The sequence below is a fragment of the Eulemur rufifrons genome, chromosome 2, assembly GCF_041146395.1.
Source record: "Eulemur rufifrons isolate Redbay chromosome 2, OSU_ERuf_1, whole genome shotgun sequence".
Classification (NCBI taxonomy): Eukaryota; Metazoa; Chordata; class Mammalia; order Primates; family Lemuridae; genus Eulemur; species Eulemur rufifrons.
In genome coordinates this window covers 31,698,815-31,726,382 of record NC_090984.1, presented here as the reverse complement: position 1 = coordinate 31,726,382, position 27,568 = coordinate 31,698,815, and the positions used below count along the sequence as shown (strand labels likewise).

General features: G+C 47.1%; 3 protein-coding genes across 5 annotated transcripts in view; 2 read left to right on the top strand and 1 right to left on the bottom strand.

Moving 5' to 3' along the window:
- USP3 (ubiquitin specific peptidase 3) overlaps nucleotides 1-27,568 on the top strand; it is a 186,991-nt gene that overhangs the window by 84,071 nt on the left and 75,352 nt on the right. The window lies entirely within an intron of this gene.
- Nucleotides 1,430-5,198, top strand: FBXL22 (F-box and leucine rich repeat protein 22). 2 transcript variants are annotated; one of them, XM_069459122.1, is made up of 2 exons: nucleotides 1,430-1,788; nucleotides 4,702-5,198. In XM_069459122.1, exons 1-2 carry the CDS (start codon nucleotides 1,454-1,456, stop codon nucleotides 5,036-5,038), a joined length of 672 nt encoding a protein of 223 aa, XP_069315223.1. In that variant the 5' UTR covers nucleotides 1,430-1,453; the 3' UTR covers nucleotides 5,039-5,198. The 2 variants fall into 2 exon arrangements, with proteins under 2 accessions (XP_069315223.1, XP_069315234.1); XM_069459133.1 differs by lacking the exon at nucleotides 4,702-5,198 and adding an exon at nucleotides 3,167-3,206 and having other exon boundaries at nucleotides 1,442-1,788.
- The window catches only part of HERC1 (HECT and RLD domain containing E3 ubiquitin protein ligase family member 1), a 193,418-nt gene continuing 176,535 nt past the window's right edge, over nucleotides 10,686-27,568 (bottom strand). Inside the window, exons 68-78 of one of the 2 annotated variants that reach the window (XM_069482949.1) lie at nucleotides 26,832-26,934; nucleotides 25,088-25,257; nucleotides 23,767-23,905; nucleotides 21,292-21,461; nucleotides 20,039-20,208; nucleotides 19,585-19,750; nucleotides 18,692-18,768; nucleotides 17,670-17,922; nucleotides 17,039-17,191; nucleotides 13,980-14,285; nucleotides 10,686-11,334 (exon numbers count right to left, since the gene is read on the bottom strand). In XM_069482949.1, coding sequence (XP_069339050.1) covers nucleotides 11,149-11,334; nucleotides 13,980-14,285; nucleotides 17,039-17,191; nucleotides 17,670-17,922; nucleotides 18,692-18,768; nucleotides 19,585-19,750; nucleotides 20,039-20,208; nucleotides 21,292-21,461; nucleotides 23,767-23,905; nucleotides 25,088-25,257; nucleotides 26,832-26,934 — 1,893 coding nt within the window. In that variant the 3' untranslated portion in view covers nucleotides 10,686-11,148. The remainder of the gene's footprint in view (nucleotides 11,335-13,979; nucleotides 14,286-17,038; nucleotides 17,192-17,669; nucleotides 17,923-18,691; nucleotides 18,769-19,584; nucleotides 19,751-20,038; nucleotides 20,209-21,291; nucleotides 21,462-23,766; nucleotides 23,906-25,087; nucleotides 25,258-26,831; nucleotides 26,935-27,568) is intronic. The other variant, XM_069482959.1, reaches the window with a different exon arrangement.

Below are 27,568 nucleotides of genomic sequence, written 5' to 3'. Positions count from 1 at the left end.
AGGACCAGCTGAGACTGGCTTCTCAGAGGAAGGGCGCTGACTAGAATGGCTACTTCTTTCCTTGCCTGCCTTCTGCCTTTAAAGGCAAAGCTGCACCAGACCTGACCAAGACTTAGTTCCAGAAGTGGGTCCAGCATAGGGGCTTCATCTGTGTCACGAGTCCACACAATGGGAAGACAAAAGTATTGCCATTCCTTCCAATTCCAATTAAATGGGGAGAACAAACAAAAGTGACCACTGAGGTGGTGCTCCCTGGGCTAGCAGCAGAAAGGTGTTCTCGCCTGACTGGCACAGGCAGGAGGTAGCTCCCCATCCTCCACACGCACCAACCAGCGACAGCCAGGGACTCATCGTAGGGATTAAGGTTGGGAGTAGAGCAGTATTAGGAAGTGGGTCTGCCATACTGCGAGGCCTCAGGTACGTTAGAAAGGATGGAAAAATGCCTCCGGGCACCTGGCCTAGAGGTGAGTCAGAGAGGGCAGGGGACTGACCCGGAGGTTTCTCCCAGAGGGAACTGAGGACACTCACAAAGGGGTGGTGTGTGGCTGGCTTAAGGGCAAGCACAGACTAAAATACTGGAACTTAAAACTGATTCAAGCAGTCCTGTATTAAGAGCTCCCTCATCCGTCCGACTTTTTGGGCAATACAGGCTCCATACAGTAGAAGGACATATAATTGGAAAAAGGAAACGCCAAGTAAACTTAAGTTTAAAGTTTAAACCATGGACACGCACACATAAAAAACCTTGGAAAGATAAGCTACTTCTGTTAAATCTTTTATGAAACAACTCAGGGTAAAAATAGCGCTGTCTGGGAGGCCAAGGAAATCCCCTAGCCTCGAGGGCTGGACTCGAAGGTAGATCAGCCTATCCTGGAAACCATCGCCCTGGAGCAAAAGGAACAGAAATGAGGCCTTACTCATGGGTTCTGCTCACAGCTCTGAACTGTCACCCACAGCTCTTTACATACAACAGGCTTCTTCCAAGTAAGGGTGGCGCAAAAGATTCATACTGATGTACTAGAAAATCAAAACAGTTAATATTTACAATTAGAGTCCCTCCCCGTGAGACTGCAAGCCCAGACAGAGCTGGTCTGGCCTGCCACCTCCAACGAAAGTGCCTTGGGAAAAGCCAAAAGAGCTCTCTGCTAAACACCATTGTCAGCTAAAAGGAAAAGAAATCCCTTTTAAGGAAACTATTTAACTTCAATAGGCTGCTTTTCTGCCAGGATTTTCAATCCCTCTGAACATAAGCCGAACCACAGACTGCTGCACGTATGTCTGGATCCTGGCTTTTCTTTTTCCCCCGTCCTCAGAGCTTCAGCACCAGTTGTTAGCCAAAAATAAACACCATTCCTCAACCATATATGTCCACCAGCCCGGGCCTGGGGAGGAGGAGCAGGAGGTAGGTCAGTCCCTTGGCTCCAGCTGCACTCACGTGTGGCCACTGCTCGCCATGCACATAACCCAGCTCAACCGGGAGTGCCTGCTGCACCTCTTCTCCTTCCTGGACAAGGACAGCAGGAAGAACCTGGCCAGGACCTGCTCGCAGCTCCACGACGTGTTTGAGGATCCCGCACTCTGGCCCCTGCTGCACTTCCGTTCCCTCACTGAACTCAAGAAGGACAACTTCCTCCTGGGCCCGGCGCTCCGGAGCCTCTCCATCTGCTGGCACTCCAGCCGCGTGCAGGTGTGCAGCATCGAGGACTGGCTCAAGAGCGCCTTCCAGAGGAGCATCTGCAGCCGGCACGAGAGCCTGGTCAATGATTTCCTCCTCCAGGTGTGCGACAGGTAGGCCGCCTCGCCTCCTGAGCAGCGCCCGCTTCGCTGGCTCCGGCTCCCCGGGGGGCAGGGAAGAGCAAATTAGGAGACCACGATGGCTGTGCCTTGGGGTGCCTCAGACTAGGCCCAAGGCAGGACACCCAGGCACAGTCCCCAGGAGATGGCTAAAACCATGAGAGAAACAACTGCTAATCCTCTCAGCCTCCCAGGCCCCAGAGCTGCTTCTGCTGCAAATAGAACCGGGGCTTCAGCTGTGCCTGCTCTTCGGCCAGCTGTCCTGCCTGGTAGCCATTAAATGCTAGCCGGGTCCAGTTGGGCCTGGATTTTCAAGGTCAGGCCCTGGGAAAAGGCTTCCAGATGCAACAATCAGCTCACCCCTTCATTAAGCCCTAGCAAGAGCCCCCAAGGCCTGTGAAACGCTGAGGAGGGCGGGCTAGGGCGCTGTTAGCTGAGCCAAAGCAGATTCTGGGAGCAGGGGCAGTAATAAATAATGGCTTCCTTTGAGGAACTTACTAATTTGCACAGTACCCCTAGGGGACTGTATTTTAGCCTCATTTTTCAAATGAGCAAACTGATGCTCTAAGAGGTGATGTGCCCACAGTATAGGGTTGCCGTATTTTTGCAAAGATACAGGCTGTCCAGTTAAATCTGAATTTCAGATAAAGTAATTTTTTAGTACAAGTATGTCCCAAATACATTCTGTATTTGATCTGTCAACCCCACCCCAGACACACAGGCTGAGCCACCAGGCCAGGCTCCCTCCATGGTCCCAGCCTCCTGGGTAGAGCAGCCTGTGCAAGAACACAAAGCCACTCAACCAGCCTCCTGCTGAGCTTCCACCAGGCCTGTCCTGCCGTTGAGGAAAAGCACCCCCTTGATCCCTAATAAACTGAGCCTGGCTGTTCACAGAAAACAAGGCTCAGCCAGGCTGTTGCCGCCCAAGTTTAATAGCTGCTGTTTCCTGGCAGCACGACAGAACTGCAAGAAAACAGTGTGGTGGCCCCACCTTTCTTTATTTTAAATTGGTAGAAAACAAGGTGGACTAGGGGCTGGGCCCTCGCTGGCCCAGGCCATTTTGGTGACCTTGACAAAGCCCAGAGATCAGACTGGGGAATGACATGGGGGAGAGGAGTGGCAGAGTTTGCCCTCAAGTTACATTCTTGCTCTAAGAGAACTAGGCTTAATTCCCCAAACCAGCCAGGTGTGGAGGGACCTCCCAGGCTACTATATGGGTCAGGCAAGGGGCCCTGGTGTCACAAAGCAAAGGGCTTTGCTGTCCGGGTCCCCAGATCTGCCACTGTCTTACTGTGTGACCCCAGTTCAAATATTTTAAACTTTTGCAACCTCGATTCTTCTGTAAAATGAGATAAATTCCTTCATCTCACAGAGTAAGAGGGTCAAATGACACAGTAGCACCTGGCACCTAACAGGGACTGATAAAGGCCTACTGAATCTGGTTCTTCTGGCCATCAGCTCAGAGGTCAGGAGGAACAGCTGAGGATGGCTGGGCAGGGAGGGAGTCGGCTCCTTTTCTCTGGTTTTCTCCTGTTTAGGGAAAGGAATCACTCAACACTCTCAGGGCTTGAACACCTAGACCTCACAACCACCCCGAGGGTAACAATTTCTCCCTCTTGACAGAGGCTGAAGTGGCCCAGCAAGGTTCAGACATTTGTCCTGGGTCAGACAGCAAAAAAGTCACAGGCCAGTCATTTGAGCCCTGGGCCAGTTTCCTTATTTACAAAAACTGCAGGTGCAGAAGGTTGATGGGATGACTAAGGGCAAGTGAACCTGAAGGCGGCACGGACTCCGGACTCCGCGTGAAATGCGGCTGTGCCCAGCATGTGCTAGTTCTTCATCCCCTCACCCCAAGCACAAAGCAGCTGGGCTGGCCCCGGACGGGTGCCCTCAAGGAGCTAAGAGGGAGGCTCAGAGGAAAAGAGAAACTCTTCCCCAGTCCCGACGCCAGCTCCCACTGGCTACATGGAGCCAAGGTCCGGGCCAAGGGGACGGTCCTTCTGGACTGGGAGCAGTCTGGTCCCGTTTCCAGTGAAAGTGGGGTGTGACTGTCCGTAGAAGGCCCTGCTACAGGTTCTTTACACCCCAAATCTCAGTCCTCACAACCCCACTGGTAGACATATTCTTCCCACACATTCGGAAACTGAGTCACTGACTTGGCCAAGGCCACGCTGCAAATAGGTCTGACTTTGCTCAAGATCTTCTCTCTCCAGCAGGTGCCGGCGAGGCTGCAGCAGAGAGCCCTCCAAGCTCTCTGGGCGAGCTACCCGGTGTCCCTTACTGTACCCACCTCAGGGCCTGGTTCTAGCTGCCTCTGGCTCCTGATCTCGTCCAGGCTGGCGTCCCAGGGGGGTGCAGTAACTGCCCCAGGCGACTGAGCTGAACCCAGAGCCAATACTGAGGGGTGACCCCACGGCCTCAAGGGTTGGAATGGGGCTGTCACTAAGCCACCTGCCATGGAAACAGACCCTCCTCCCGCCCACGTCCTGCTAGGGGCATTCAGGGCCTTCAGCTTGAAGCTAGATGAGGCAGTCCCCACGCACGGCTCCCCTGCACGGCAACAAGGAGCAGCTGTCCCTCTGGGAACCGGCACCGCTCTGTCCTCGGCAGCCCGTGACTCTAGGGGGCTGGGGCTGCCATTGGGGGTTCCTCACGGGGGCCCGGAGCCTATGCGCCAGACCTACGCCAAGTATGGTCTGGTGGGGCACAGTGGCAGAAAGAGCAGGGAAATGAGGTGGAAAGCCCTGGCCGGAATCCGGCGGCGTCGCCGCAGGCAGTTCCTCAGCGCCGTGCGGGAGTCCTGCCGCGTCCCGGGGCCGCTAGGCGGGTTCAACGAGCCAGTGAGCCCCGGACAGGCCAGGCCTCTGCCGCCCTCCTCGGCCCGGGGTCACCGCGCTCTTCCCGCAGGTGCCCCAACCTGGCGTCTGTCACGCTATCCGGCTGCGGTCATGTCACCGACGACTGCCTGGCGCGCCTGCTGCGCTGCTGCCCGCGCCTGCGCGCGCTGCGCCTGGAGAACTGCGCGCGCGTCACCAACCGCACGCTGACGGCCGTGGCGGCGCACGGGCGCGCGCTACAGACGCTGCACGTGGACTTCTGCCGCAACGTGAGCGCGGCCGGCCTGCTCCGCCTGCGCGCCGCGTGCCCGCGCCTGGCCCTGCGCGCCGAGCACAGCGCTGCCATGCTGCCCGACCAGGCCCCGCGCGCCCCCGCCGCGGGCCCCCGCAAGCCGCCACCGCGCTAGGCCCGCCCGCCGGGCGTCTTGGCTGCGAAGGCCGCTCTTCCACCTCCCGGACCGCAACGTCTTCGGAATCTCAGTGTCCCCGTCTGCACAACGCCTACCTCACTTTACAATTTTATACATGGGATGAACGCGAGAGTAAATGACCGATGCCTGGAAAACACTCGGCTGGTTCTCACTAGCCGCCACCACCTTTTCCCCTCCTTCCGCACCAGGTCCCCTCCGCGTTGCGGGAGCGCCCACACCATCCCCGGGGACTCCGCTCGGGGAGGGCCTGACCACGGCCACCGCCGGCCGAGCTCGGGGAAGGCGGCGGGGTCGGGGTTCGACCTCCCGCGCGCCGGGCGTTGTGACCCGGGCGAGGTCTGGCCGCTGCCCGAGGTCCCCCAGCGGCCGTCGCCTGCGAGGGCTCCGCCGACGGCGCAGGCCTCCCGGCAAAGCGCTGCGGCTGTGGGCAGGGGGGGAAGCCCGGTCGCAGGGCCCGAGGGAGCCCCCGAAGCCGCTCCCACCTGCAGCTTTGCCCGCTCGCCTTTCCTGGGGAACACGCAATTCTAGAACACTCGCTCCTGTTTCTTTCATAAATTGAATAATTATACACATCTTCTACTGTTCTCATATCATAAAGTCATTTGATAAAACTCAAAAGATTTAAAAACAAAGCAGTAGCCATGGTTCAGTCCTTTGATAATGGAACTATTATAAGAGGATGCAAAGCTGGATTCTCACCTGTTGGGTTTGCTGGACGTGGGCACACCCCTGTTCTTCCAAGTCCAAGGCTTTAGTCAATGTCCTACCTTTAATAAAGGCCGCAGCCCCCCAGCAGCCTCCTGAGCCCGTGTCCCCGAGGAACCGTGGTTAGGTGCAAGAGCGCTCCGCTGCGGTGGGCAAGGCCTACCCTCCAGCCCCACCCACCGCCAGCTGTGACCAAGGCTCATCACCCCTCCGGGCCAGGTGTTTCTTCTCTGAAAGAGGATCTTGATCTCTACTCACAGGTTCCTTAATTCGTTGCCCAGATAGGGAAACAGGGAGAAAAAAGCCAAATTCTGTTCTCATGGAGCTTACACTGTAATGGGGAAGAGATAAGTAATTGGTATATAAGACAGTGGTGAGTAGTATGGAAAAAAGTGCAGGCTCTGAGGTGGTTATGGGGATTGCTGGCAAGAGATTGGGATGGGGAGGCCACTGAGAAGGGGTTGAGCAATGTAAGCCTCACTGAGAAGGTGACATTTGAGACATGAGGTGAGTCAGGGAGCCAAGCAAACCATGTGGGAGGAAGATATTCCAGGAACAGCTGGTGCAAAGCCCCCAGACTAGGAGCACGGCTGGTGTGTTAGGAGAAGGAGCAAGGTCAGTGTGGCTAGAGCTGAGCAGGAGAGATCAGAGAAGTAAGGGATGGAGGTAGCTGCGAATGGACAGATTAAGGATGAAATGTGAGAGGGCGATCCCCTCACCCCCACCGCCAGCGGGAGCCAGGGCCCCATGCGGAAATGATATCCAGGTGAAGTCCCAGAGGCACTGATGCTTTTCCAGGCATGCGGGCAAGCAGCACCCTGCCCCACCCCAGTCCCTCTGGGAACTGCTGAAGGGTTCCGCGGCCGCCCCTGGGCCCCTGGCCGGCGCAGTGCTTACCCCAGAATCAGGGTAGCTACACTGAGCTCTGGCCCAGCATAATCCCTTCTAATCTGTGTGCTGGGGGAGCCAGCCCCGTCACGCCACCAGCGGCAGTGGAGTGGCCGGGCCCCACTACTGGCCTGTGAGACCCAGGCTTCCTCTGGGTGATTTTTCAGTTTGCCCGCCATCACTCTGGGCTCTGGAGAGAGGCCTTGCAGGGACTTAATTTTTCTCCCACTAACGTGAACAAAGTTGAAAGCAAGCTCAGGCTTCCTGGGGGTTGAATGTTTGTCTACAGCAGAGCCACTTAAGCCCCAGGGCTTTGCTTTCATCATCTCCAATAAGCCCAAATTCCCAGCAGGTCCTCTTTGCCCTAAATTGGTGGTTTAACCTGGAAAACAACAAGATCCTGGCTTCAGGCTCTAATGGATCTGGGTTTCCATCCCATTTCCCTCACTTTCTAGCCCTGTGTCCGAGGGCAGATCAGCCCTCTTCAAACCCCAGCTTCTTATATGTGTATTAGGGATAGCAAGAGAACCTTGCTTGAGAGGTTCTTGTAAGGGTCATGATTGTGTTTGTAAAGCAGAAGTCACTGCAGGTTGAGCTGGAATGGGGTAGCCTGCAGTCCCTTAAGGCCCCCCCTTTTCCATAGAAGGTCTTCCTCTAGCTATAAATGAGAGTTAAGTTCCCAGGCTAATCCTCTGATGCCTAGTAACTCCCTCACATCCCAAGACTGTAGTGATCAGAACTCAAGCTGCGCTGGCAGCTGTATCCAATGCTGTTTCTAGGGCTCTAAATTGGCCCCCACCCTAGCCAGGGGCACTTTGGGTCCCTGATCCAAGGACCATTTTAAGTGCTCCCAGCAGGTGGGCACTGATGGAGACCCATGGCTCTGCACTCTGCCTGCTAACAGTGACTGTTCCCCATCACCAGGCACGAGTGAAACACTTAACAGAACACAGTATCCCACTGAATCTAAAAAACTGCCTTCAAGGTCTTCTCTCAGGTTTGCGTAGAGCAAGGTGTCCTGCATGCTTAATTAATCCACCAACTCAGTCATCTGACAAGCATTTACTGAGTATTGGCCATGGGGTTGGCCTACCTCAAGGGACTCAGCTCTAGTTGAGAGAAGACATGCAGCTGAGGTTGATGAGTGTTCTTGAGTGATCTCCCAGCTTTCTCGTCCATAGCTTCTGACAAGTTATGACCTCTCTGAATCTCAGTTTATTTATCTGTAAAATGGGACCAATACCCTCTCTGTGACATGATGAGATATGTCTAAATGTGCAGTGCCTGTAAGGTAAGGCTTGGGGAAGGCGTCTAACACCCAAGCGGGGCTAGAAAAGCCAAGTGCCTGGTAGAACTCACAAGGCCCAGGTGCTGGGAAGAAGCCAGGTTTCTACTTGGGTAATCCAGGAACTCACAGAGGGCTGGGCACAGCGCCCACAGATTCCAGCTGTGAGGAGGGTGTCCCTGTCAGCAGGCACAGCTCAGCAAAGGCAAGAGGCACATCCAGGGAAGAAAGAGCCCAGGGAAATGGGAGCCTGATTGTGTTCCAGAGCCACCCACAATGGCTTGGGGTGGGGGTTGTCAGTGCCCTCACAGCCTCTATTAGATCACAGACCTGCCCCAACTTCTGGAATGCTAACTCTTTTCAATCTCAGTTTTGGCCAAGGCAGCCAATGGTCACATACAGGGAAAGGTACGGGGAGGGTCTGGAACCTCAGCACTAGGGGAGGACACTGCTCCCTGGCTGGAGGCTGACCTGTCACCATCACACTGGTCTGCACAGGAGCCTCAGTGCCAGCAGAGAGGCCAGGGCCACATGCTCTTAGGTCCGGGGTTCCAGACTCCCCCTGGAGGCAGCAGCCTGCTGCTGGGAGGTGGTGATCTGAGGCTTGTCTTGCAGGGACAGCAAGGCTGTTTGGGGGAGAACTGACCGACACCCTTGGCTCTACCACAGCACGCTGACAGGAGGAAGCTAGGCTCCTGGCTCCAGCCCAGAAGCACCTGTGATCCAGTGTGTTCCCTCTCCTGACCTTGGGTTCTTGGTCTATAAAAGGAGAGATCAGCTGACCCCTTAGAGACCTTTCCTCCAGCTCTAGGATTCAATGCCCAAGATTTGCTTTGGCTGAAAACGGAGCTTACCAGATGTAGGCTTTATCTGGCCGGCAGTGCTGGGCGAAGGCCACAAAGCTAGGAGGCCCAGAACAAAGCCACACCTCGAAGGGCATATGAAGAAATCTTAAATTTTAGAGACTAGGAGTCAAATCTAAATTTTTGAGGCTAGGAGTCTTGAGACTGTTTAAGGGTTGTGAGAACTGCAAGTTTTTGTTCACTGAATGAGGCCAGCAAACAAAAGAATCACCCAGTCCTCTATAGGGGCTGAAAGTGAACTAAGGAGAACACCTCCACCAGGCCCATTTCAGCTCCCCAGGTCAGGGACTCGTGCTTCCGCCTCTCTTCCAGAGTTTTCAAAAGTCAAGAGAATGAAGAAATGACAGGTTTCCAGCAAAAACACAGAATCTGTTATAAAATCACAACATCCATGCAGATTCCCCTCACGGGCTCAGACCTCCTGAGAAGCTGCCCATTAAGCCCAAGCACAGGACCTGGAACTATGAGCACCAGCTTGCTGGGGGTGAACCTGCCCGCTCTGTCCAGAGCAAGCTGTGGCAGCAAAGGCCAGAGCCTCACAAAGGTTGAGGCATTATTTTGAATTAAAATAATCTGAGGCTGCAGACCTATCCTTTGGCTCTGCACACCCTCAGCCCAGCCCAGCAAGAAGCAAGAGTCAGGCAGCAGCCCCGGAGACCCTAAAAGACCTCCCCTGGCTTTGTCCAGGATCTCCAGGCACAGACACCTTCCTTCTCTACAAGACATTCTCTCCTGGCCTGCAGCCCTTCAATGCTGCTATTGATTGAGCTCTCAACTGAAGCCTTTTTTCAGTAAAACTAAGATGTCATCATTCTAAATATTGTTAGATATTCTGACTGGGAAAGATCCATTCACCACAGTATCTTAGGTGGCAAAACTGTATTTTTCTTCCAATTTTTCTTTGAAAACACACATCCTACCTTCCTTGTGGAAAACAACTGCCTGTAAGGCTCTCAGTCCGACACCTCCTTTGAGCAGGCTGTCAGCAAAGACCTTGTCCACGAAGTACAGAGGAAGCAGCCTGTGGCACGAACTGGCTGTAGGTGAAGGAGACAAGCCGCCATAGGCCTTGCCCTCTTCCTGCTTGCACTCCCAGCAGCTAGAGCCCCCAGAGCTGCTTTCAAGATGGCCCTTTCCCCGAGGAATACACACTCCTTCTGACTCTGCTGAACAAATGAGCACATTACCAATGTCCCGCAGGGGCTGGGTTCAAGGACGAAGGCTGCAACCCCTCCGCCAGTTCCCGGCACAACTCCATCATTCAAGGATATGAAGGCCACTCCCGATTCTCATACTAACTCACGCGTTCATGCACTCATTCACACGCTCTCACTTACACATGCTAAGTGCCTGCTAGTGATAGCTGTCCTCTCTGTACCACCTCCCTGCTGGCTGTCCTTCCTGCAGAGACCACATACTGTTGTACACTGCCGTTCTTTAATCCTGTCACTTGCTCATTTTGTCTTCACAGGTTCTTCACCGGAAGGACCAGAACCGCATTACTTTGGCTTCTCTTCTCCCCTGCCCAGTAGAGCTGAACCCCTCTCCAGGTATGCTGTGGCTGCTCAGGGAAGAAGGACGGTGGTGCTGAGAGGATGAGTGGCTGAGGCAAGGGCCCTGGGGTGAGGGGACAAAGAGGGAGAGACCCCAGGATGACAGAAGAACAAAGGAAACAGGTGACAGGGGCTCTGACCCCCGGGGGACCCTGGAACCACATGGTCCTCTGCTAGGTGATTTCTAAGTGATGCCCACCCTCAGTGAGAAGGAATCTTCTGAATGTGTCGCCTGAATACTCGCTCTGTTCTGGGCTAACTAACGTCTGCCTTGATGCAGCTCCTGGTCAGAAGCCCCACTGGAAGTAACACCAGCAGCCCACACTCTGATTCCTGATTCTGCTTTATTTCTCTGCGTAAGGAACTCTGCACAGGCAATTCAAATTAAAACAAAATAAATATATGAATATTCATGTAAAACTGTCCTTTCTAATGAACAATTATACACAATGTACAATTTCATCTTCACTGGGTGGGTTTACAAAAATGTCTCATTCCCAACTAAAAATGCACCAAAATGGTTCCATGCAAACTTATCAAAAGTGACCAAAAATATGGAGGGAAAAACCTGACTGAAAGCACTTTGTTTTTGTTTTTTGTTTTTGTACAATCACAGAAAAATAAAAACATCTAATTTCTTTGTTACATTTAGAGTAACTAAATGTGGCCGCTGTTTATAATGTTGGTTTATGTTCCTAAAACATCTATGTAGTTACCATAAAAGTATATCAACATCAAATTGGAAGTGAGCATTACTGAGAAAAAAGGAGGGGGTGAGAGCACCCACGGTGGTCAGTAGTCAGTGTCGGAGCCCTCGGCATTGTCCACGTTTCTCGAGAGCATGTAGTTGTCCATGTCGATCGAGCGGCAGTTGTTGATGGCGTAGCGCAGACGCTCGGCCATGATCAGCTGGCTGGAGTAGGGGGGCAGCCTCAGCTGGAAGAAGCAGGTCTGTGAGGTAGGCAGACTGTCGTAAGGCTGTAGAGAGAGACCCAGAGCTGTGACTGCAGGCACTGGGCACCTTGGGGGGAGCAGGGTTGCCCATGACCACCCTCCCAAAGGCTGGAAAGCATCTCTCCCTGCCTTCAAGATGGACCCTGTGGACTTGACTGCACACTCAAGTCAAGTGGAAACAGGGACTGAGCCACGGCAGAAAGAGAATGGGTTCTATTGTCCCGTGGCCCTCAAGGCTCTTGGTGAAGATGTTCCTTCGTCTCCTCACTCCCCCAGTGCCGGTAGGTATAAGGTGAGAATAAGCCCTGACTGGCAGAATTGCTTGGAAGAACACAATTTGCACAGTGCCTGGCACAGAGTAAGAGTTTGTTCCCATCTACCAAGAGGATACAGACTTGAAGCCAGCTGCAGGATGCAACAGAGCAGGCAGAATGGAAGGACCAATTGTGAGCTGGCTGTGGGAGCTGCCTTCGCCCCCTCCCTTTCCCCTTGTGTGCATTCGGCCTCCTGTGCACGTGGCCACAGCACACAGGTCAGATGAGGAAGGAGCAGTCAGTTAAACCCTAGTCACTCCATTAAACTGATGCTGACGCAGTCATTTAAAATGATGATTATGATGACCAGCAGCAAAACAGAAAAGTGTTCGGGATAGATTAGGTGGTTAAAAAAAATTAGAATAAAAATTCTAGATCCATCATGCAAAAATATGTATGACTGAGGCAAAGACTAGGAGGAATTACACAAAGGTGAAAATGGCTTCTACTAGAGAAATAGGATTATGTATGTCCTCTGTCCCTCCCCACAAACACAACCATTTCCCAAACTATTTGTAATGATAGTAATGATATTACATTGTTTTTATAAATTTTTAAAAATTTGTTTTTTACAAAAGAACGTGCCTTCTCTTTTTTGCTCAACTTCCTTTTGCAGTTGGCCTTCCTCAGAGCCCCGTGCCTGGGTGAGATGCACCTCCACACAGTGGGAGGTGGAGGGCCCAACGGCCCAGATGTACCCGAGCTCTAAGGCAGAAAAACTGAAAACAGCTAGGAAGGGAGGTGCCACCAGGTGGCTCTGATGACTTAAATGTGGGTACTGGAGAAAGGAAACACCCACGGTAGACAGTCTTCTGAGGCTGACAACCCCTCAGGCAGGGAATTAGTGGTAGATTAACTCCTGGAATGGCAGGGGTAGCCTAGGACAGATATAAGGCAATGGTTGTTTCCAGAGCTGAACAGAAGAAATTTCCTTCTCCCTACATCTCTCTGAAGCAACAAAACAGATTTACAATTTATAGTTCTTGGTAAGTCATGCAGAAAATTTATGGAAAGGCTCTTTTCATAACCCTTCCTGCACGTGGCTTCTCCAGCGAGCCTAGCCCAGGGGTAGAGCACAGGCCTGCAGCTCAGGAGGCAGCAGGGAGAGGAACAGCTTTGGCTACAGCAACCTCCAGGAACAGTTTCTGGAAAAACACCACAAAGGCAGACACTGAAACTAACGGTAAGGGCCCTGGTGTGAAGAGGCCCTAGTTTCCTTACTGTTTTCTGAATAAACGGCATGAGCCCTGCTCAGGGGACTGCCCGTCTCATGTGGCAGAGGGGGGTTGGGAAGAGTGGAGACAGAGGGAACAGAGACATTTCCTAACTTAATGCAGTAAGTGCCATGTTCAGGGTGTGTACCACATGTTCAAGAGATGGACAGAAGGAGGTCTGGCTGGCTAAGTCAGCCTTCAGGAATGGATAGGGGCACAAGAAAGCATCTGGGAAGGCTTCCTAGAGGAGATGACATTGGCATAGCATAGGGCTTATAGAAGGAATAAGTGCTTTCCAGGCATAGAGGGAAAGGGGTGTGAAGGAGAACTTACTAAAGCAGAGGGAACAGCTTACACAAAGTCACAGAAATTTAAAAACAGCATGGTCTGCTGGGGAGAAAGGCAAGCAGCCCATTATGGCCAGAACATGGTGTCAAGAGGTGATATCAGGAAGTGGGGCAGAGGCCAGCCTGTGGAGGTGTTTAAGGCAGCTAAGGTCACTGGCATTTATCCTGGAGTCAACACAGGGGGTCCCTGAAAGGAGGAGGATGACAAGGCCAGATGGGTGTTTGAGAAAGACTGTGGCAGCAGTGTGCTTTTCAGACTCTAAGCCCCTTTGTTCCTAGGCCATCTGTCAGAATGGCGGCTGGGCTGTGGCGCACCAGCTGGGGCCTCTCCCCAGGCCGCAGGGCAGCGGCACCGCCTGCTCCGACGCACGCCACACAAGCGGGCGCAGAGCACGTGTCGCCACTCCCCGCACCTTCAGGTGCATTCTGGAGGACGCCCACCAGTTAACAGTCAATATCTTCATGAAAACAAACAAGCAAGGCCGTGCCCCAGTGTACAAGTTACACAATAAAGAGAGGAAATAAGAGGCAGAGGCAACATGATGATCCCTCTGCCAAGTTCAGCTTTAACTCCTAGAAGATACTGGAAGATTTAGGGAGGGTTGTTGGTTGAAGTATGCTTTCCGCATCCATTTAGGACTTTTTCATTGAATCTAAGTGATGCTTCTGAACAAATTTTTTCTTTAATCTGGAAATTCCAAACATTAAGCATGAATCGGCGGCCTATTGAGGCAGGTTTTCCCAACGCGAAAGCAATAAGGGCAGACATTATCAAGGAAGGATAGCTTACTTACCCTATCAACCTTCATGATTTGGAATCTCTGAGAAATGTCAGCAGTGTTGGCTGGTAGTCGAGATCTTCCTGACACGAACCTCATAAAAAGCACTCGCTCCTCGTTGGAGAACTCTTCCAGTGTGTGCCAGAACCACTGCACCAGCTGATGCTGCTCATCCACCTCACGGTACCGCACCACTTTCTTCAAGACTTCTACCGAGATCTCAGGCATCCCACACACCATCTGCTCCAGCTGTTTTGCTGTGAGGAGGGACAGCAGTGGCACAGGAACAATCCAGGACATCCCTTCTCGGACTGCAGCCACCTGCTCCCAGGAAAGGTTGTTCATTCAACAAGTGTGCAGAAACCTGGCACCCAGCGTGGGCCCAGTTAGGCTGGGCACCGTGCACTGCCTGCTCACCTGCTCCCCAGACCCCTCACTTGTCCCTCAGACCTCTAGGCATGAGTGCCAGCGAACACAGCTCACTCTCCTTGCCTCTCAACCCTTGGTACAGCTCCTCCCTGCTGTGGGACTCTTACACTCCTTCCAGTCCCAGTTCAAGTCCAACTTAGGAGTCTGCCTTCCTTCCCCAATAAAACCCCAGCCCCTGGGGGCCCTCCCCAGTGCCAGCTCCACTCACTCATATTCCCAATCACACATGGCCATGTGCTGTAAAACTGTGCTACGTGTGGGCACTTTATCTCATCAATGCAAGGCGTTCTTGGAGGATTCATCTAGCTGTCTACTGTTTTTGTAATGTATATTTTTCTTTTGAAAATAGTTATATCCTTTTTGTAAAAATTATTTGTGCTCCTTGTAAAAAAATTTGAAACGTACAAAGAAGGAAGTAAAAATGGAAAGTCCTTCTTTAGGAAGGCAATAGAAAAGGCAAAGAATTTGGTCAGGAGACTTGGGTTCTAAATCCCTGCTCCGCCACTAACCAATTCTTTTACTTTCATTTTCCAATCTGAAAAATGAGGCAAATATTGCTGCTCCCACATGACTCTGATGAGAATTTTATATGAGCAACTACATGAAAGTCCGTGTGACTAGGTAATCAATCATACTGCTATGTTCTCTCAGCACAGTCCAGCTGGGGAACGCCAAGTGGGAGCAGCCAGAGCTGCCTTGACGGTCAGTTTAGAAAGTTGTCTCCTCCAAGGTTGTAGTGCACCCTTCCCACAGAATCATCACTGTTCAAGATTTGTTTCATAAATAAATACTTCTTCACTCTGAGCCAACTCAAAACTATCTACAATTAAAAAAAAGTCTGAGAAGCTGAATAGGGGCCACACCTTGGGGAAGTGGGTAACTGTGAGATGATGGATATGTTAATTTGCTTCACCACAGTAAACTTTTTAGTAGCAGTATGTATCCCATAATATCATATGGTATGTGTTAAATATAGAATATGTTTGTGAATAAAAAATAAGATTTATTCCCATGTTCCCCTAAGGATCCGGGATTAGCAGTGAGGACAGTCTCTACTGATACTAAAGGGAATACCCCAGCCAAATTCTGCCAAAAAACAAGCTTTGTTTCCATGCCTGGAAAACAAAAGCTGTCTGGAAAAAAAATGAGGCTGAAATATGGGGTTGGCTGCTTAGAGGTGGCAGGGGGACAACTGGGGACAGCTTTGGGATGAATACTAACTTCTGAGAGATGAAGAGGAAGGGAAGAGCTTGTTACAGAGAAAGGAACAAAGTCAAGGCAGAGCAGAGCACAGCTGATGGAGACAGGAGTGTCAATCCAGCCCTCAGAGGAGGGGCCCCTGGGAGAGCCTAGGCACCACCGTTAAGCCTGGTTTGGGATCATGGGCATTCAGTGCTTTCTTTTGTGAAATGGTGACAGTAATCCTCACCTCACAAGTAACTATGGGAAATACTGCATGTGAGGGTGTCTGGCACCATACTTGGCACGCAAGAGGTGATCAATACATTTGTAGTCAATTTTTACTTTCTGAAGATTAAAAATATTCATGAATTGGAGACAAACCCTAAGCCCTGACTATGTAAATAGCATCACTGAGAGGACCCACCTTCCCTAAGAATATAGTTTTCTGACTAGACACCAGAAGTGAAGGGTATGGAATATGTATCTCCAAATTATTAAACTTCTATAGCCTCAGAGACTGGGTCCAGCTCTTGAGAAGACCCCAACATATTCTGCAAATAAAATATTATTGAAATGGCTATTAATGATTGCATAACCAAAAGAACCATTTTTGGATATAATATTCATTTCTATGGTCACTCATTCATACTCCCATCATTTATTAAATGCTTATTTACATGTCAGCACCGAACAAGTATAACTCAAATGAGAGAGAAAATATATTCTTCATTCAATATCTTACAAGCTAATTGAAGAAACAAGTCCCAAACTCTGGCCACAACATAGAAGTATGTGATATATCTTGAGGAATTTCAAAGTAAGGTAAAAAGATCTCTACAGGTCAGTGACCTGGAGGAAAGCCGGTATGTGGTGGAGATGCATTCTTTAGCTGGGGCTTGAAAAACTGCAGCAGGAGCGGGAAAGAGGGACTCATATGGGATTACAAGACCAGCATGTGGGGGTTCATTCACATGGACTCTGACTAAACCAACTGGAGTGGGGACACTGAGTTGGGGAGCAGGAAGACATGAGGACAAATAGGACTGAGGAGGAGTAAGAAGACAATGTCTAAATGCCAAGGTGAGAGCTTGGCCTCAATCCAACCAATGACCAATTCAGAGCTGATTTAAGGCCTTGATTAAGGGCCGGGTGCATTAGCTCATGCCTGTAATCCTAGCACTCTGGGAGGCCGAGGCAGGAGGATCACTTGAGGTCAGGAGTTTGAAATTGCTATGAGCTAGGCTGACGCCACAGCACCCTAGCCCGGGCAACAAAGTGAGACTCTGTCTTAAAAAAAAGCCCTTGATTAAGGAGATAGAGAACCCAAGGACATGGCCTGAGAAGTCTCTGAGTAGGATCTGAGCTATAGATACAAACAAATCAACACAGTAAATACATATGTCAGCTCTCGTTTGGGACAAATCCAAGCATTTATATGTCCCTCCTGAAATGTCTCATCTCACCTGTCGATCCATCTCGTGAAGCCGATACTCAATGGCCCTCTCCACGTATTCCTTCCTATTGGAAAATGTGAGTGGGATACTATTTCCACCAGGGATTATAGGAACCATTTTGCCATCAGCACTCTGGCCAACAAAAGAATCAAGAGGAATCATCTAAGAACAGAATAATAAAGAATTTTTATTACACGGTAGAAATGACAACAAAAAGTATGTTCCATACAAATATAGCACAATAGTAAGAAAGTCAAGATTTTTAAGGATGAAACAAGGTGAACAAGAGAGGTAAGACTGATCAAACTACATGATTGGCAGGAATGTGCTGATTCATCATCTGGCTGCAATTAAAAATGGGACTGAATCTCTCTGCCTCCAATTCAGGCCTGCTGAATTCTGGTCACCCCAGGCCTCCCTGTCCACCCTGGTTCTCCACTCTACTACGCAGAAACCCAATTAAGGAGGAAGGAGCAGAAGCTGGGGGCTGGGGTTGCACTGCTGAGGGCAGCAATGGCATAGACGTGGCATGGATCATCCAGACAGCAAGTGGAAGATGATGTCTGAAATTTATACAGAAAAACTCTAGTCTGCATATAGAAGTCAATACCAGCAGAAACACGGACCAGCCAGGATTTACCTCATGGAAACTCTCCTCGGTAATCCCACTGTCTTCAATGTGAAGAATGCTGTTGAGAGTCTGCACGTAGAGCAGATCCACCTCCTCCAGGTCCTCCAGGGTGAGCGGGACACAGCACAGCTGCTTCCACACCAGAGGGGCCAAGTGGAGGTCCAGAGGCTTCTTTGTGCGAATGGCAACCCCCATTAAAATCCCCAAGAATTTAAATTGCATTAAGTGTTCATCGAGGCAGGCAGAGGGGTTAAAAAGGAACCTGCAGAATTAAAGAAAATATTTCAAACAAAATTTTCCTCATTTCTATTAGAAATAAGTTACCCATAACTTATTTATTTATAGCTACAGCATTAGTCTACACCTATGCCGTTCAATATGCTAGCCATTAGCCACAAGTGGCTATTTAAATTAATTAAATAAGGTTTTTTACAATTCAGGTTTTTAGCGTTCCTAACCACATTTAAGTCCTCAACAGCCATATGTGGACTGTGGCTACTGTTTTAGATAGCACAGGGACCATATTTTGGGGCAAGCAAATGATCTTAAGCTACTTGCTCCAGAATGCCATATTTACTAAAATCATTTCATTTATTATTTACAAGTCCATGAAGCAGGATCTAAAATTCAACATTTTGCAAACATAAGGATAATAAGTAATTGCAAATACTAAGCTCTGTGATTTGATAGCATAATAAAGGTTTTTAATGAATTTTGGTGCAGAAAATTCATTAAGGGGAGGCTATGTGAGCCTTCAGAAACACAAAATATGTCAGGTTTCATGATCAAGTCTATATAACCATTGAGTTAGTCTCGTAAGAAATACTAAGTCTCAATGGAAGTGCCTATTTCCTCATCTGTGACAAGAGAATAATAACAATATCTACTCCTTAGGGTTATAATGAGGATTCAAGGGGATAATACATGTAAAGCACTTAGAACAGTGCCTGGTACACTCAAGAAATGTGAGCTATTACTATTAATATTACCATTATTTTAGACATTCAATAAACACTTGCTGACTGCCATACCTGTCCCTATTATAACCCACTTCTGCAGTGGCATTGGGAGAGGGTATAAGAAGGTCAACTACACCAGTTTCAAGTTCCTATAGAAGAAAGAAAAACATTTTTTGAGAAATGACAATGAAATGCATCATGAGAATGAACCAATTACAGTAAAGACCATATTAAAAAGAGAGAATATTTTGAGGAATTTATAATGCTATTTGACAACCAGCCATCACTATACTTTACTTTTGTGGTTTTGATTTAAAATGAAATTAGGAAAACCTCCATATCAAAAATGTCCTGCAGTATGAAGAACCAAGATGAGTGAAAAAGTCAGTACAGGAGTTGGGGTAGCTGTGAGAGAGTGCAGTGATACTTCAAATAGACTCAATAAATGATAGTCAAGCATTATTTTAGTCACAGGATTTATCAGAGAAGTTCTGATACGAGGCAAAGCTGTAAGGGACAGAGCTTATCTGGAAGCAAAGCTCCCAAGGAGGATCTTAAAATCTGAACTGGTCTCATCTCTTTAACACTTCTTTTTCTAATTCCCCTAGAACCTGGCAGTTCTTTGTTCTAAAAGCACCAGAATAAATCAAGCACATCGGTGGTTCTGGATTTGTCTGTTACATAAATGTACATATGTGTGGTTGTTTCCTCTGCCAATATTCTAGCACAACAGATGGTGAGTCATTGGTAGATGGCTAAGCACTGACATTTATGTATAGCAAGGTATCTTGACAATGTATTTCACAAACCGTTGCTCTAATTCACCAATATATCACTAATAGCATTACTTTGAGACTCACAAATACATCCTTGCTACATTTATAAAAACATGTCTGACAGAACAATCCCTGAAAACAGCAAAATGGCCACTGTATGACTCAGCAGGGGACACTCCATGAATATACCTGGCACATCTCTGTGATGGTGTCATCAAACACTCCTCCAGCGTCATCGGCCCCTTCTCCGACCAGCTTAACTTTCCATGCTCGGGAGGGGAGACGGAGGTCTGATGCATTCAGCTTAACCACTTGTCTCGCTATTTGGACAAAGATGGGCTTACACTTTCGTCCTCTTTAAAAGAAAGGAAGAAGGGAATGAAATATAACTCTCGTCAACTTCCCCAAATCACCACAAAGATCACGTGATGACATCTTCGCATCAGTGAATGAACAGGCCAGTTTAACAACAGTCAAACACTGTGCTAGGCGCATTGTAACCATACTGCATACCAATGTAAGTACTATTACTATCTATCTATCTATCTATCGTACTTTACAAGTGAGGACATTACGGCTTATAGAGACGAATGTTACTACTAACATTCCAGCTGGTTAGTGAAACATACATACATATGCTAACCTGGTTGATATCCTCTTTACAGTAATTTGAGGTCCATAGTTTTTGCCCTGAACCATGGTTTTTCCTATGGAGCGCACCATTGGGAGAGTGTAGACTCTTGGGGCTAACAAAGGCCGAAGCTGTCCCTGTACGATGCCCCAAGTTCCAGCATTATAATGGGATGTGCTATTCTGTAACAGAAAGTAAAGTTATCAGAAATGGTATAATTTAAGTTTAAAAGAAATAACACTTCTCACTTTTAGAACCCACATTCTTTTTGAAATGTACTTTAAAAGCACAAACTATTAGTAACTTTTAAAAAATATTTTTTCTGATAAAATATATAATTAACATTTTTAAAAATCTTAGAAAATACAGAAAAGGACACACACATACAGGCAAATGCAATGATCTATAATCCTACCTTATAGAGATGACCCCATTAACACTTTGATCTACTTCCTTCCAGTTTTCTTCTGTGTGTATACATACATTTTTCACATTGTTGGATCATACTGTTTCTATAATTTTGAGTTGCTTTTCTCACTTAACTTTGTATCATAACCATTTCTCCAACTAATTACAATTTGCAAACACTCCATTTAGTGCTGCTGAGTATTCTGCTGCCTGGTTGATTTTTTATTTCTAACAGTGATTTGTCATATCTCTCATATGCCCATGACTGGGTACCCAAAGGATTTTTGATTAAGTTTTACAAACTCGTACGCACTTTGGCAGGCACACCTGCACATTAAACAAACACATACCCATAAACAAAATTGCCAGCTTATTATTGGGCCATGCTATAAAACAGACAAATCAGCCAAATTTACTTTAATTTCCCCCACTCCCCCTACAGAGGACCCAGAATACTCATTTGTAAGGAAAGAAAAAAGTATCCTAAATTTCTCAGATTAATTTATATAACAACCTTGACTATGGTTCTAATAGCTTTGTGTGTTTATGTTTTAAAATCATATATTCAATTTTGTAGAAATACATGACATGCTTAGGCATTTATACTTTCTCAAATGTTGGACAAACCCAACACAGAAAAAATATCACTCTGTGCCCAGCAGCATGATGACCAATATCTGGACTGTCCCTAAAACAGAAATGAAATGGGAATAGAATTGTTGTCTTTTCTGCTTCTCTTGGGTACTGAGAGTAAAGGAAGTATTAGCCATGAAAGAATTTTCCAAAGGCCAAGAGAAAGGCCCTGGGGCCTGGTGAGCACGTCATGGACGCTGCTTTCCAAGCCAGCCTGTTGTTACCTGGTTGTTGGGGCTGAGGTTCAGTAGCCTCCAGGATGAGTACATCAGGTCGGAGAAGTGGTAAAGCAGCCGGAGCCTGGCCCGCACGGTGTGAATGCTCACCTCTCTCAGCACCCCATACTGGGGGGGCACTGCATCAGGCAGGCCCAGCTGCAGAGGTACTGACACACCTATTTAAAAAGCAAATAAGCACTTGTGAAGGAAAATGCATTGCTTTCATTTTTCATATTTGGAGAAATTTCAATCACACAGAGAAACTGAGATAATTATACAATAGATACTCATTCTCACCACCTAAATTCTGTAATCAATATTTTGCTATATTTGCTTTTTCTTATGTGTATCTATTACTCTATCCATCAGTTCATCTTAGTTTTTTTAATGCATCTGTGTTGGCTTTTAAATGTCTTTATTTATCGTTACGGAAACCTGGTCTTTTCTCCTTTAGTTTCCCATTTAACAATGGGACTTAAGCAGTTCCTTCACATACATACATAAAGCAAGCTGAATTCTTCCTTTTATATTTAATAACTGTCATTTTCATAGTAATGTGAGGTATGTGCAAGGACCAGTTAGGCAGTTCTGGAAAATGTAAATGGGCAACTTAGCAGAACCACCTCCTATACAGAAAGACATACAGATCTGACAGAAAGTGGCCATGACAAAATGAAAGATATGGATGTATGATTCATGAAGGCTTTTGACTGCAATGATAGCTCTGTAAGAAGCAAAGACTACAAGAACTGCATCCATGGCTACCCTCTTATAAAAACACATAAAAGAGCAAAAAGAAGGTACTAATTTACTTGAGTTTCCCGTGAATAAAGATTTGTATAGCTTGATTCCCACTACTGTTTGTTTTGTTTTGTTTGAGACAGGGTCTCACTCTTGTTGCCCTGGGTAGAGGTCAGTGGTATAATAATCATAGCCCACCACAGCCTCAAATTCCTGGGCTCAAGTGATCCTCTTGCCTCAGCCTCCCAAGTAGCTGGGATTACAGGTGCACGCTACCACATCCAGCTAATTTTTCTTATTTTTTGTAGAGATGGGGGTCTTGCTGTGTTTCCCAGCTGGTCTCAAATTCTTGGCCTGAAGTGATCCTCCCACCTCAGCCTCCCAAAGTGCCTAGGATTATAGATGTGAGCTACCGTGCTCGTATGATAATTGCCTAGCCAATTCCCACTACTTTTAATAAGAGCCAACATTTACTGAGCACTTTCTATGTGCCTGGCACTAGTCTAAGAGCTTTGTATCAATAGATTCACTTACTCCTATAGTTCTTTGCAATAGGTGCTATTATTACCCTCATTTTACAGACAAAAATACTGAGTCTCAAGGTCCCTGAGATCATACATGGAGGAGCTGGGATTCAACATCAGCAATGTGGTCCCAGAGTATGAACCTTTAACTGCCACACTGTATATAGCCTCTGCCCTGAAGTGGAAGCGAAATTCCTCTGAAGCCACTAAATACCTGAAATTGTCAGTATGGAGGCAGCACTGCTCACTCTTGATTCTGTTAACTAGAAACCATCTGTCGCTTGTTTGGAATCTATCAGGCAGTCCTACTTTGCTGTCTTAGCGTATCTAAGAGAAAAAAATCTCTATGGGGAGCCTTCCCCAAAGACCTGTAGCTAAGAAGTAGAAAAGTTAGCAAAAGGGGAAGAAAATGTTGAGCTCTCAGGCATAAGGTTGCTTCAGAGAAATTCTAGGGCCTTAGACATCAGAGGATGGTAGAAAGGAAGGGCTTGAGGGCCTGGGTAACAAACAGCCCAAATATAAATAAATAAATAAATAAATAAGAATGATAAATGCCATAATTAAGGTAAATTTACATTTGTAGGGAATGGAAGATAGATCCAATCATAGGGGCCCACAATTGGGTGTTAAGTACACAAATATGCATTATATTTTCTTTAAATCTTTTTGTAGATCTCTAAGGATTACATAATAAAAAGTAAAACAAACAAGAAGCTATAAACAGCCCACAAATCTTGCTACACATGGAGTAAAATGTCAGCAATTTGATTTGCCATGCCAATGCACAGACATCATGTTTCAAATGGTTATCTAGGGTGAAGAATTTGACAAATGGTCTCACTCTGTTGAGATAAGGTAGAGTGGCTTTTAATCTTTATTCCTAACAATGGGCCTCAGAAAGCTATAATCTGACATTTTTTTTAAATATATAAAAATACTTTGTTACTTCTCTAAAATTATACATTTTTGCTTGCATAAATATGTTTTCTTCTTTTGAGGGTGCAAAGACGGACTGCTTCATACTGAAGTCAGCAGCAGAAATGCCTGCTATTAAACTATTTACAGTGCTGGTAGCACAAAGAATGCTTTGGCTGCATGGGGGAAGGCTTATTGGTTTTAGAATGATGTTGGATGTGGTTTGGAACTGGCAAGCAGACAGCGCAGCGGGGTGCTGCTAAAAGAGAAGCAGCAGGAGCATGGATATTTCATTCCTCACCTGGTGCTCTTGGTGGGACAGGTGGTGCTGTCCATGCAGCACTGTGGCAGCGGCCAGCTGAGATCTGCCTAACATTTTTCCCTTGCAGAACTGTTACCAGGGTTGGTTCTCGAACATGGTTGGTGTGGCCTAGGCCAAGCTGGGAATAAATTACAAGTACACAGAGATTCAATTAGAAAGAGGAAGAGAGAAAGTCAAGATGATAAAATTTGTCTTAGATGGTAACAGATATAAATAAGTTAATATCTGTACCAAGCATCAGCATCAATAATGAAATAAATTCTGATTTTCTCTATCATAATGATTCTCACAACTCAGACTGTCTCCTAAAAACTAAGCTACAATGAAGCTGTTCCAAATCTAGCAGATGAGTCCTTTTCTGAAAAAGCAACGAATTCTTGGAAAGTTAAAAAATAACAGAATGATCCATAGAGCTTTTAGTTAAAACACACTGATTTCTGTGTAACAAATAAACATAAATAAAAACATACATGGAAGCACATTCTTATCTCCAGATCTCTATTCTTAGGGACACCCAGTGTTTCAGCAGCTAAGCAACCCAACATCACTAGGCAGGATCATGTCGCCGCACTGCCGGGTACTCCCAAAGGTGTCTTCACATTAACTCTCCAGCTTCTGTTAACGTAGTGATGAGACCACAGGAGCCAAATTGAGGCTACTATGAATAACGCTAGATCTTGAATTTAAGGGTACCTGGCCTAGGGGAAGCCAGACCCAGAGAGGATTGATGAAGGAAGGGGAGGTGGCTCTGCATGTGGGCCTAAAAGCCACTGTCTCATCAGCAGGCATCTCAAACGTCTCCCACCAAGGTCTCTCCTTCTCCATAGACAGAGGAGGCTGAACACATCAACCTCTCGAGTCTTTTCTCAATCTCTCAGAGGCGCAGTTCACTCTTCTAAACAATGGGGGCGACGACTTCCCAGATCAATTGATGCTCCTAGGACCTAATCTTATGTATTATTGAAGTAATGGTGACAACGATGAGAGTAGCAAGTACACAGTGCTCCTTACTATATGCCAGGCATTTATCAATATGTGTAGATACACATATATTCAGTTGTTCTTAATCACTCTGCTATACTGCCAGATTTTTTAAAAAACCATGGTGTAATACTGGCTTGGCCACAATCGAGTGAGAGAGATGCGTAACTAGACTCACAAAATAATTAGTCCCATGGCAAAGTGATGTGCTTGGAGCATTGTGGTATATATTATGAGTTTCCTAGCTTATCCCTTTCCCAAATGAGGAATGTTGTCAGATTTCTAGACTATGAGAGCAGCAAGCAAGATAAATATTTACCTGCCCTTCTGAATTGCTCCCCCAGGCATACACATCTCCATTTGATGCCAAAGCAAGTGTGTGTTCAGCTCCAACTGCCACATCTTCAATGACCACCCCAGCCAGGACAGGAATTTGCTGTGGTCGATTGTGATTACGAGCACGCCCCTCTGGCAAACCTATCAAGCGGTCTGAAAAAAACAGCAAGACAAAATGTTATGGATGGCACACCAGTCCTTTTATATTTTCTGATCAGTCCTTTAACTTTCTGTGGTGGAATAACAATGATATATATAACTCATTGGGGCAAAAGTTGCTATTCTGGCAAGGTATACCAGATTTTGAGTAAATAAAAAGTCTGAAGCTGTTTCTTTGCCAAGTGTCACAGTCTCCTTATTCACAAAAATAAAGAAAACTAAATCTGAAATCAGTAGCTTATTTCAAACCAAGCGGTTCCTCCAATATACTCATATTTGAAAGGACTGGCACATAAATTCACAAAAGCCTTCAAGTTTCTTGTATTCTTAAAAAAAAAAACGTCATTCAACTTGTCTTGTTTTCAAACATCCATCCAATCTCTTCCATTACCATGCCAAACTTCTAGAATGTGCTAGCTAGCCCCTGCTGCCGATGTCCTCTAGGACCATTTGGCCTGGCCACCTTTTGCCACCTAACTTCACTTTCACCACTGCACTGAAACTGTACTCTCAAAAAAGCAATGAGTTATCTCCTAACTGCCTACTGCTGTGGCCTTTTCTTAGGCTCCAGCCCATGGGAACACCACGTAACCTTCTGGTAACGTGGCCACAGCTCTTCCTACCTCGCAGAGACTCTGCGCTGCCCTGGCTCACCAGCTACCTCTCTTACCACTCCTTTCAAAGCCAACTCTCCCAAATCCTTTTCCTGTGCTTCCTTGCCCGTTGCTCACATTTCTCAGAGTTCTGTTCTCTTCTTTTTTCATTCTATACTCTCTCTCTGGTTTCTTAGATCCTATTAATAAGAGTTTAACTACTACCATTATGCAGTTAATGTCCCAAACCTACATCTCTATAACCAATTTTTCTGGAGTTCCAGTTTCAAATTCTCAATGGCCTGCTGGACATTTCCATACATTTATCTAGGGCAGATGGCCGCATTCAACATAACTAAAACTAAGCTCCTTAACCCTTCCCCACAAACCAGCTCGTGCCCTCAGTCCGTGGCATCAGTGTTCTCCCACAACTAGAAACTTCAGGTATGGTTTACTTCTTCCTCTTCCTTACTCCTGTCTCACACACCCCTCAGTCACTTCAACTTGCCAAGAAGTTCCACTTAAGAAGGTGAATATATTGCCAAGAAGTCCCACTGTGAATGGGACTTCTCAAGATTTGAACCATGAATGTTTATGAATTTCTCCAATTCCTAAGATCTATAGCCCCAATCTCTAAAAGGGACACAGAAGAGCTCTGGTGGTCAAGGTAGTATTTGTGGCAGCATGTTGGAGGCAGTAGAAAGGAGGAGGGGAGGGACCTTGGCAGGAATTCTTCTAGCAACAGTGAAGGCTCTGGCATAAGGGACCTTAACGGGAAGGGGAGTTTGTCCTTATAACAAAGTTCATAAAAGCAGAGCAGAAAACTAGCTAGTGAATGATGGTCATAGTGGCTACTCACCAACCAGAACAAAAAAAATAACTTGATTTAGAGCACTTTCTATAACACTGGAAGGCAAATGTTTCTGTAATACATGGGTACACGAAACAAGCAATGTAATCTGCAAAACGCCTTACCTTGACCAAAGGTATACACATGGCCATCTTTCGTCAAAGCAACAGAAAACTGAGTTCCACAAGCTACCTTTTTTATTCCAATTCCACAAAGGACATCCACTTTCTGAAAAATAAAAGTATAAGGCACAAACTTTAAGAAGGAAAAACAAAACACTCTTGAATTTGTCTACTGGCACATATAAAGAACTATCTTCCAATAAAAATACTAATTGTCACCTACCTGTTCCATCCAAATCCATACTCCTAAATGTTATTTTCTCCTACTGCTCTGCAAATTAACTGAATTTAGGGTAGGGAGTATGCAGGGGCAGGGGAAGTTTGACTAAAATTCCTAGGACCCCATGTGAAGTAGCAGCATTCCTCTGGGCAACAGAGACCAAAGAGAAACCCATAACCTTTTAAAGAACACTGCAAAACCACATAAAGCCATGGGCTGCTCCCTGTTAGTTTAAGTATTTTAGCTTTCACAGGTGACAACAACTGCTTTATGTGTTCCCCACAGAGGGTTTTCCTGCTTCTCTGAATCCCTAGCTGAATATTTACTAGTCTAACCATCAAGATGTCACAAACAACATATGATGGTTGATCTGAAGCTGAATATAAATTGAGGATATGTAAATCACACTGCTTATTAAATCTGTCAGGAAAACCCACATAAAAGAATTGCATAGGAAGTCTTCTGCACAGCCAAGAAATCTTCCATAATTTGAAAAATAGCTTTTATTAGGTTATTCAGT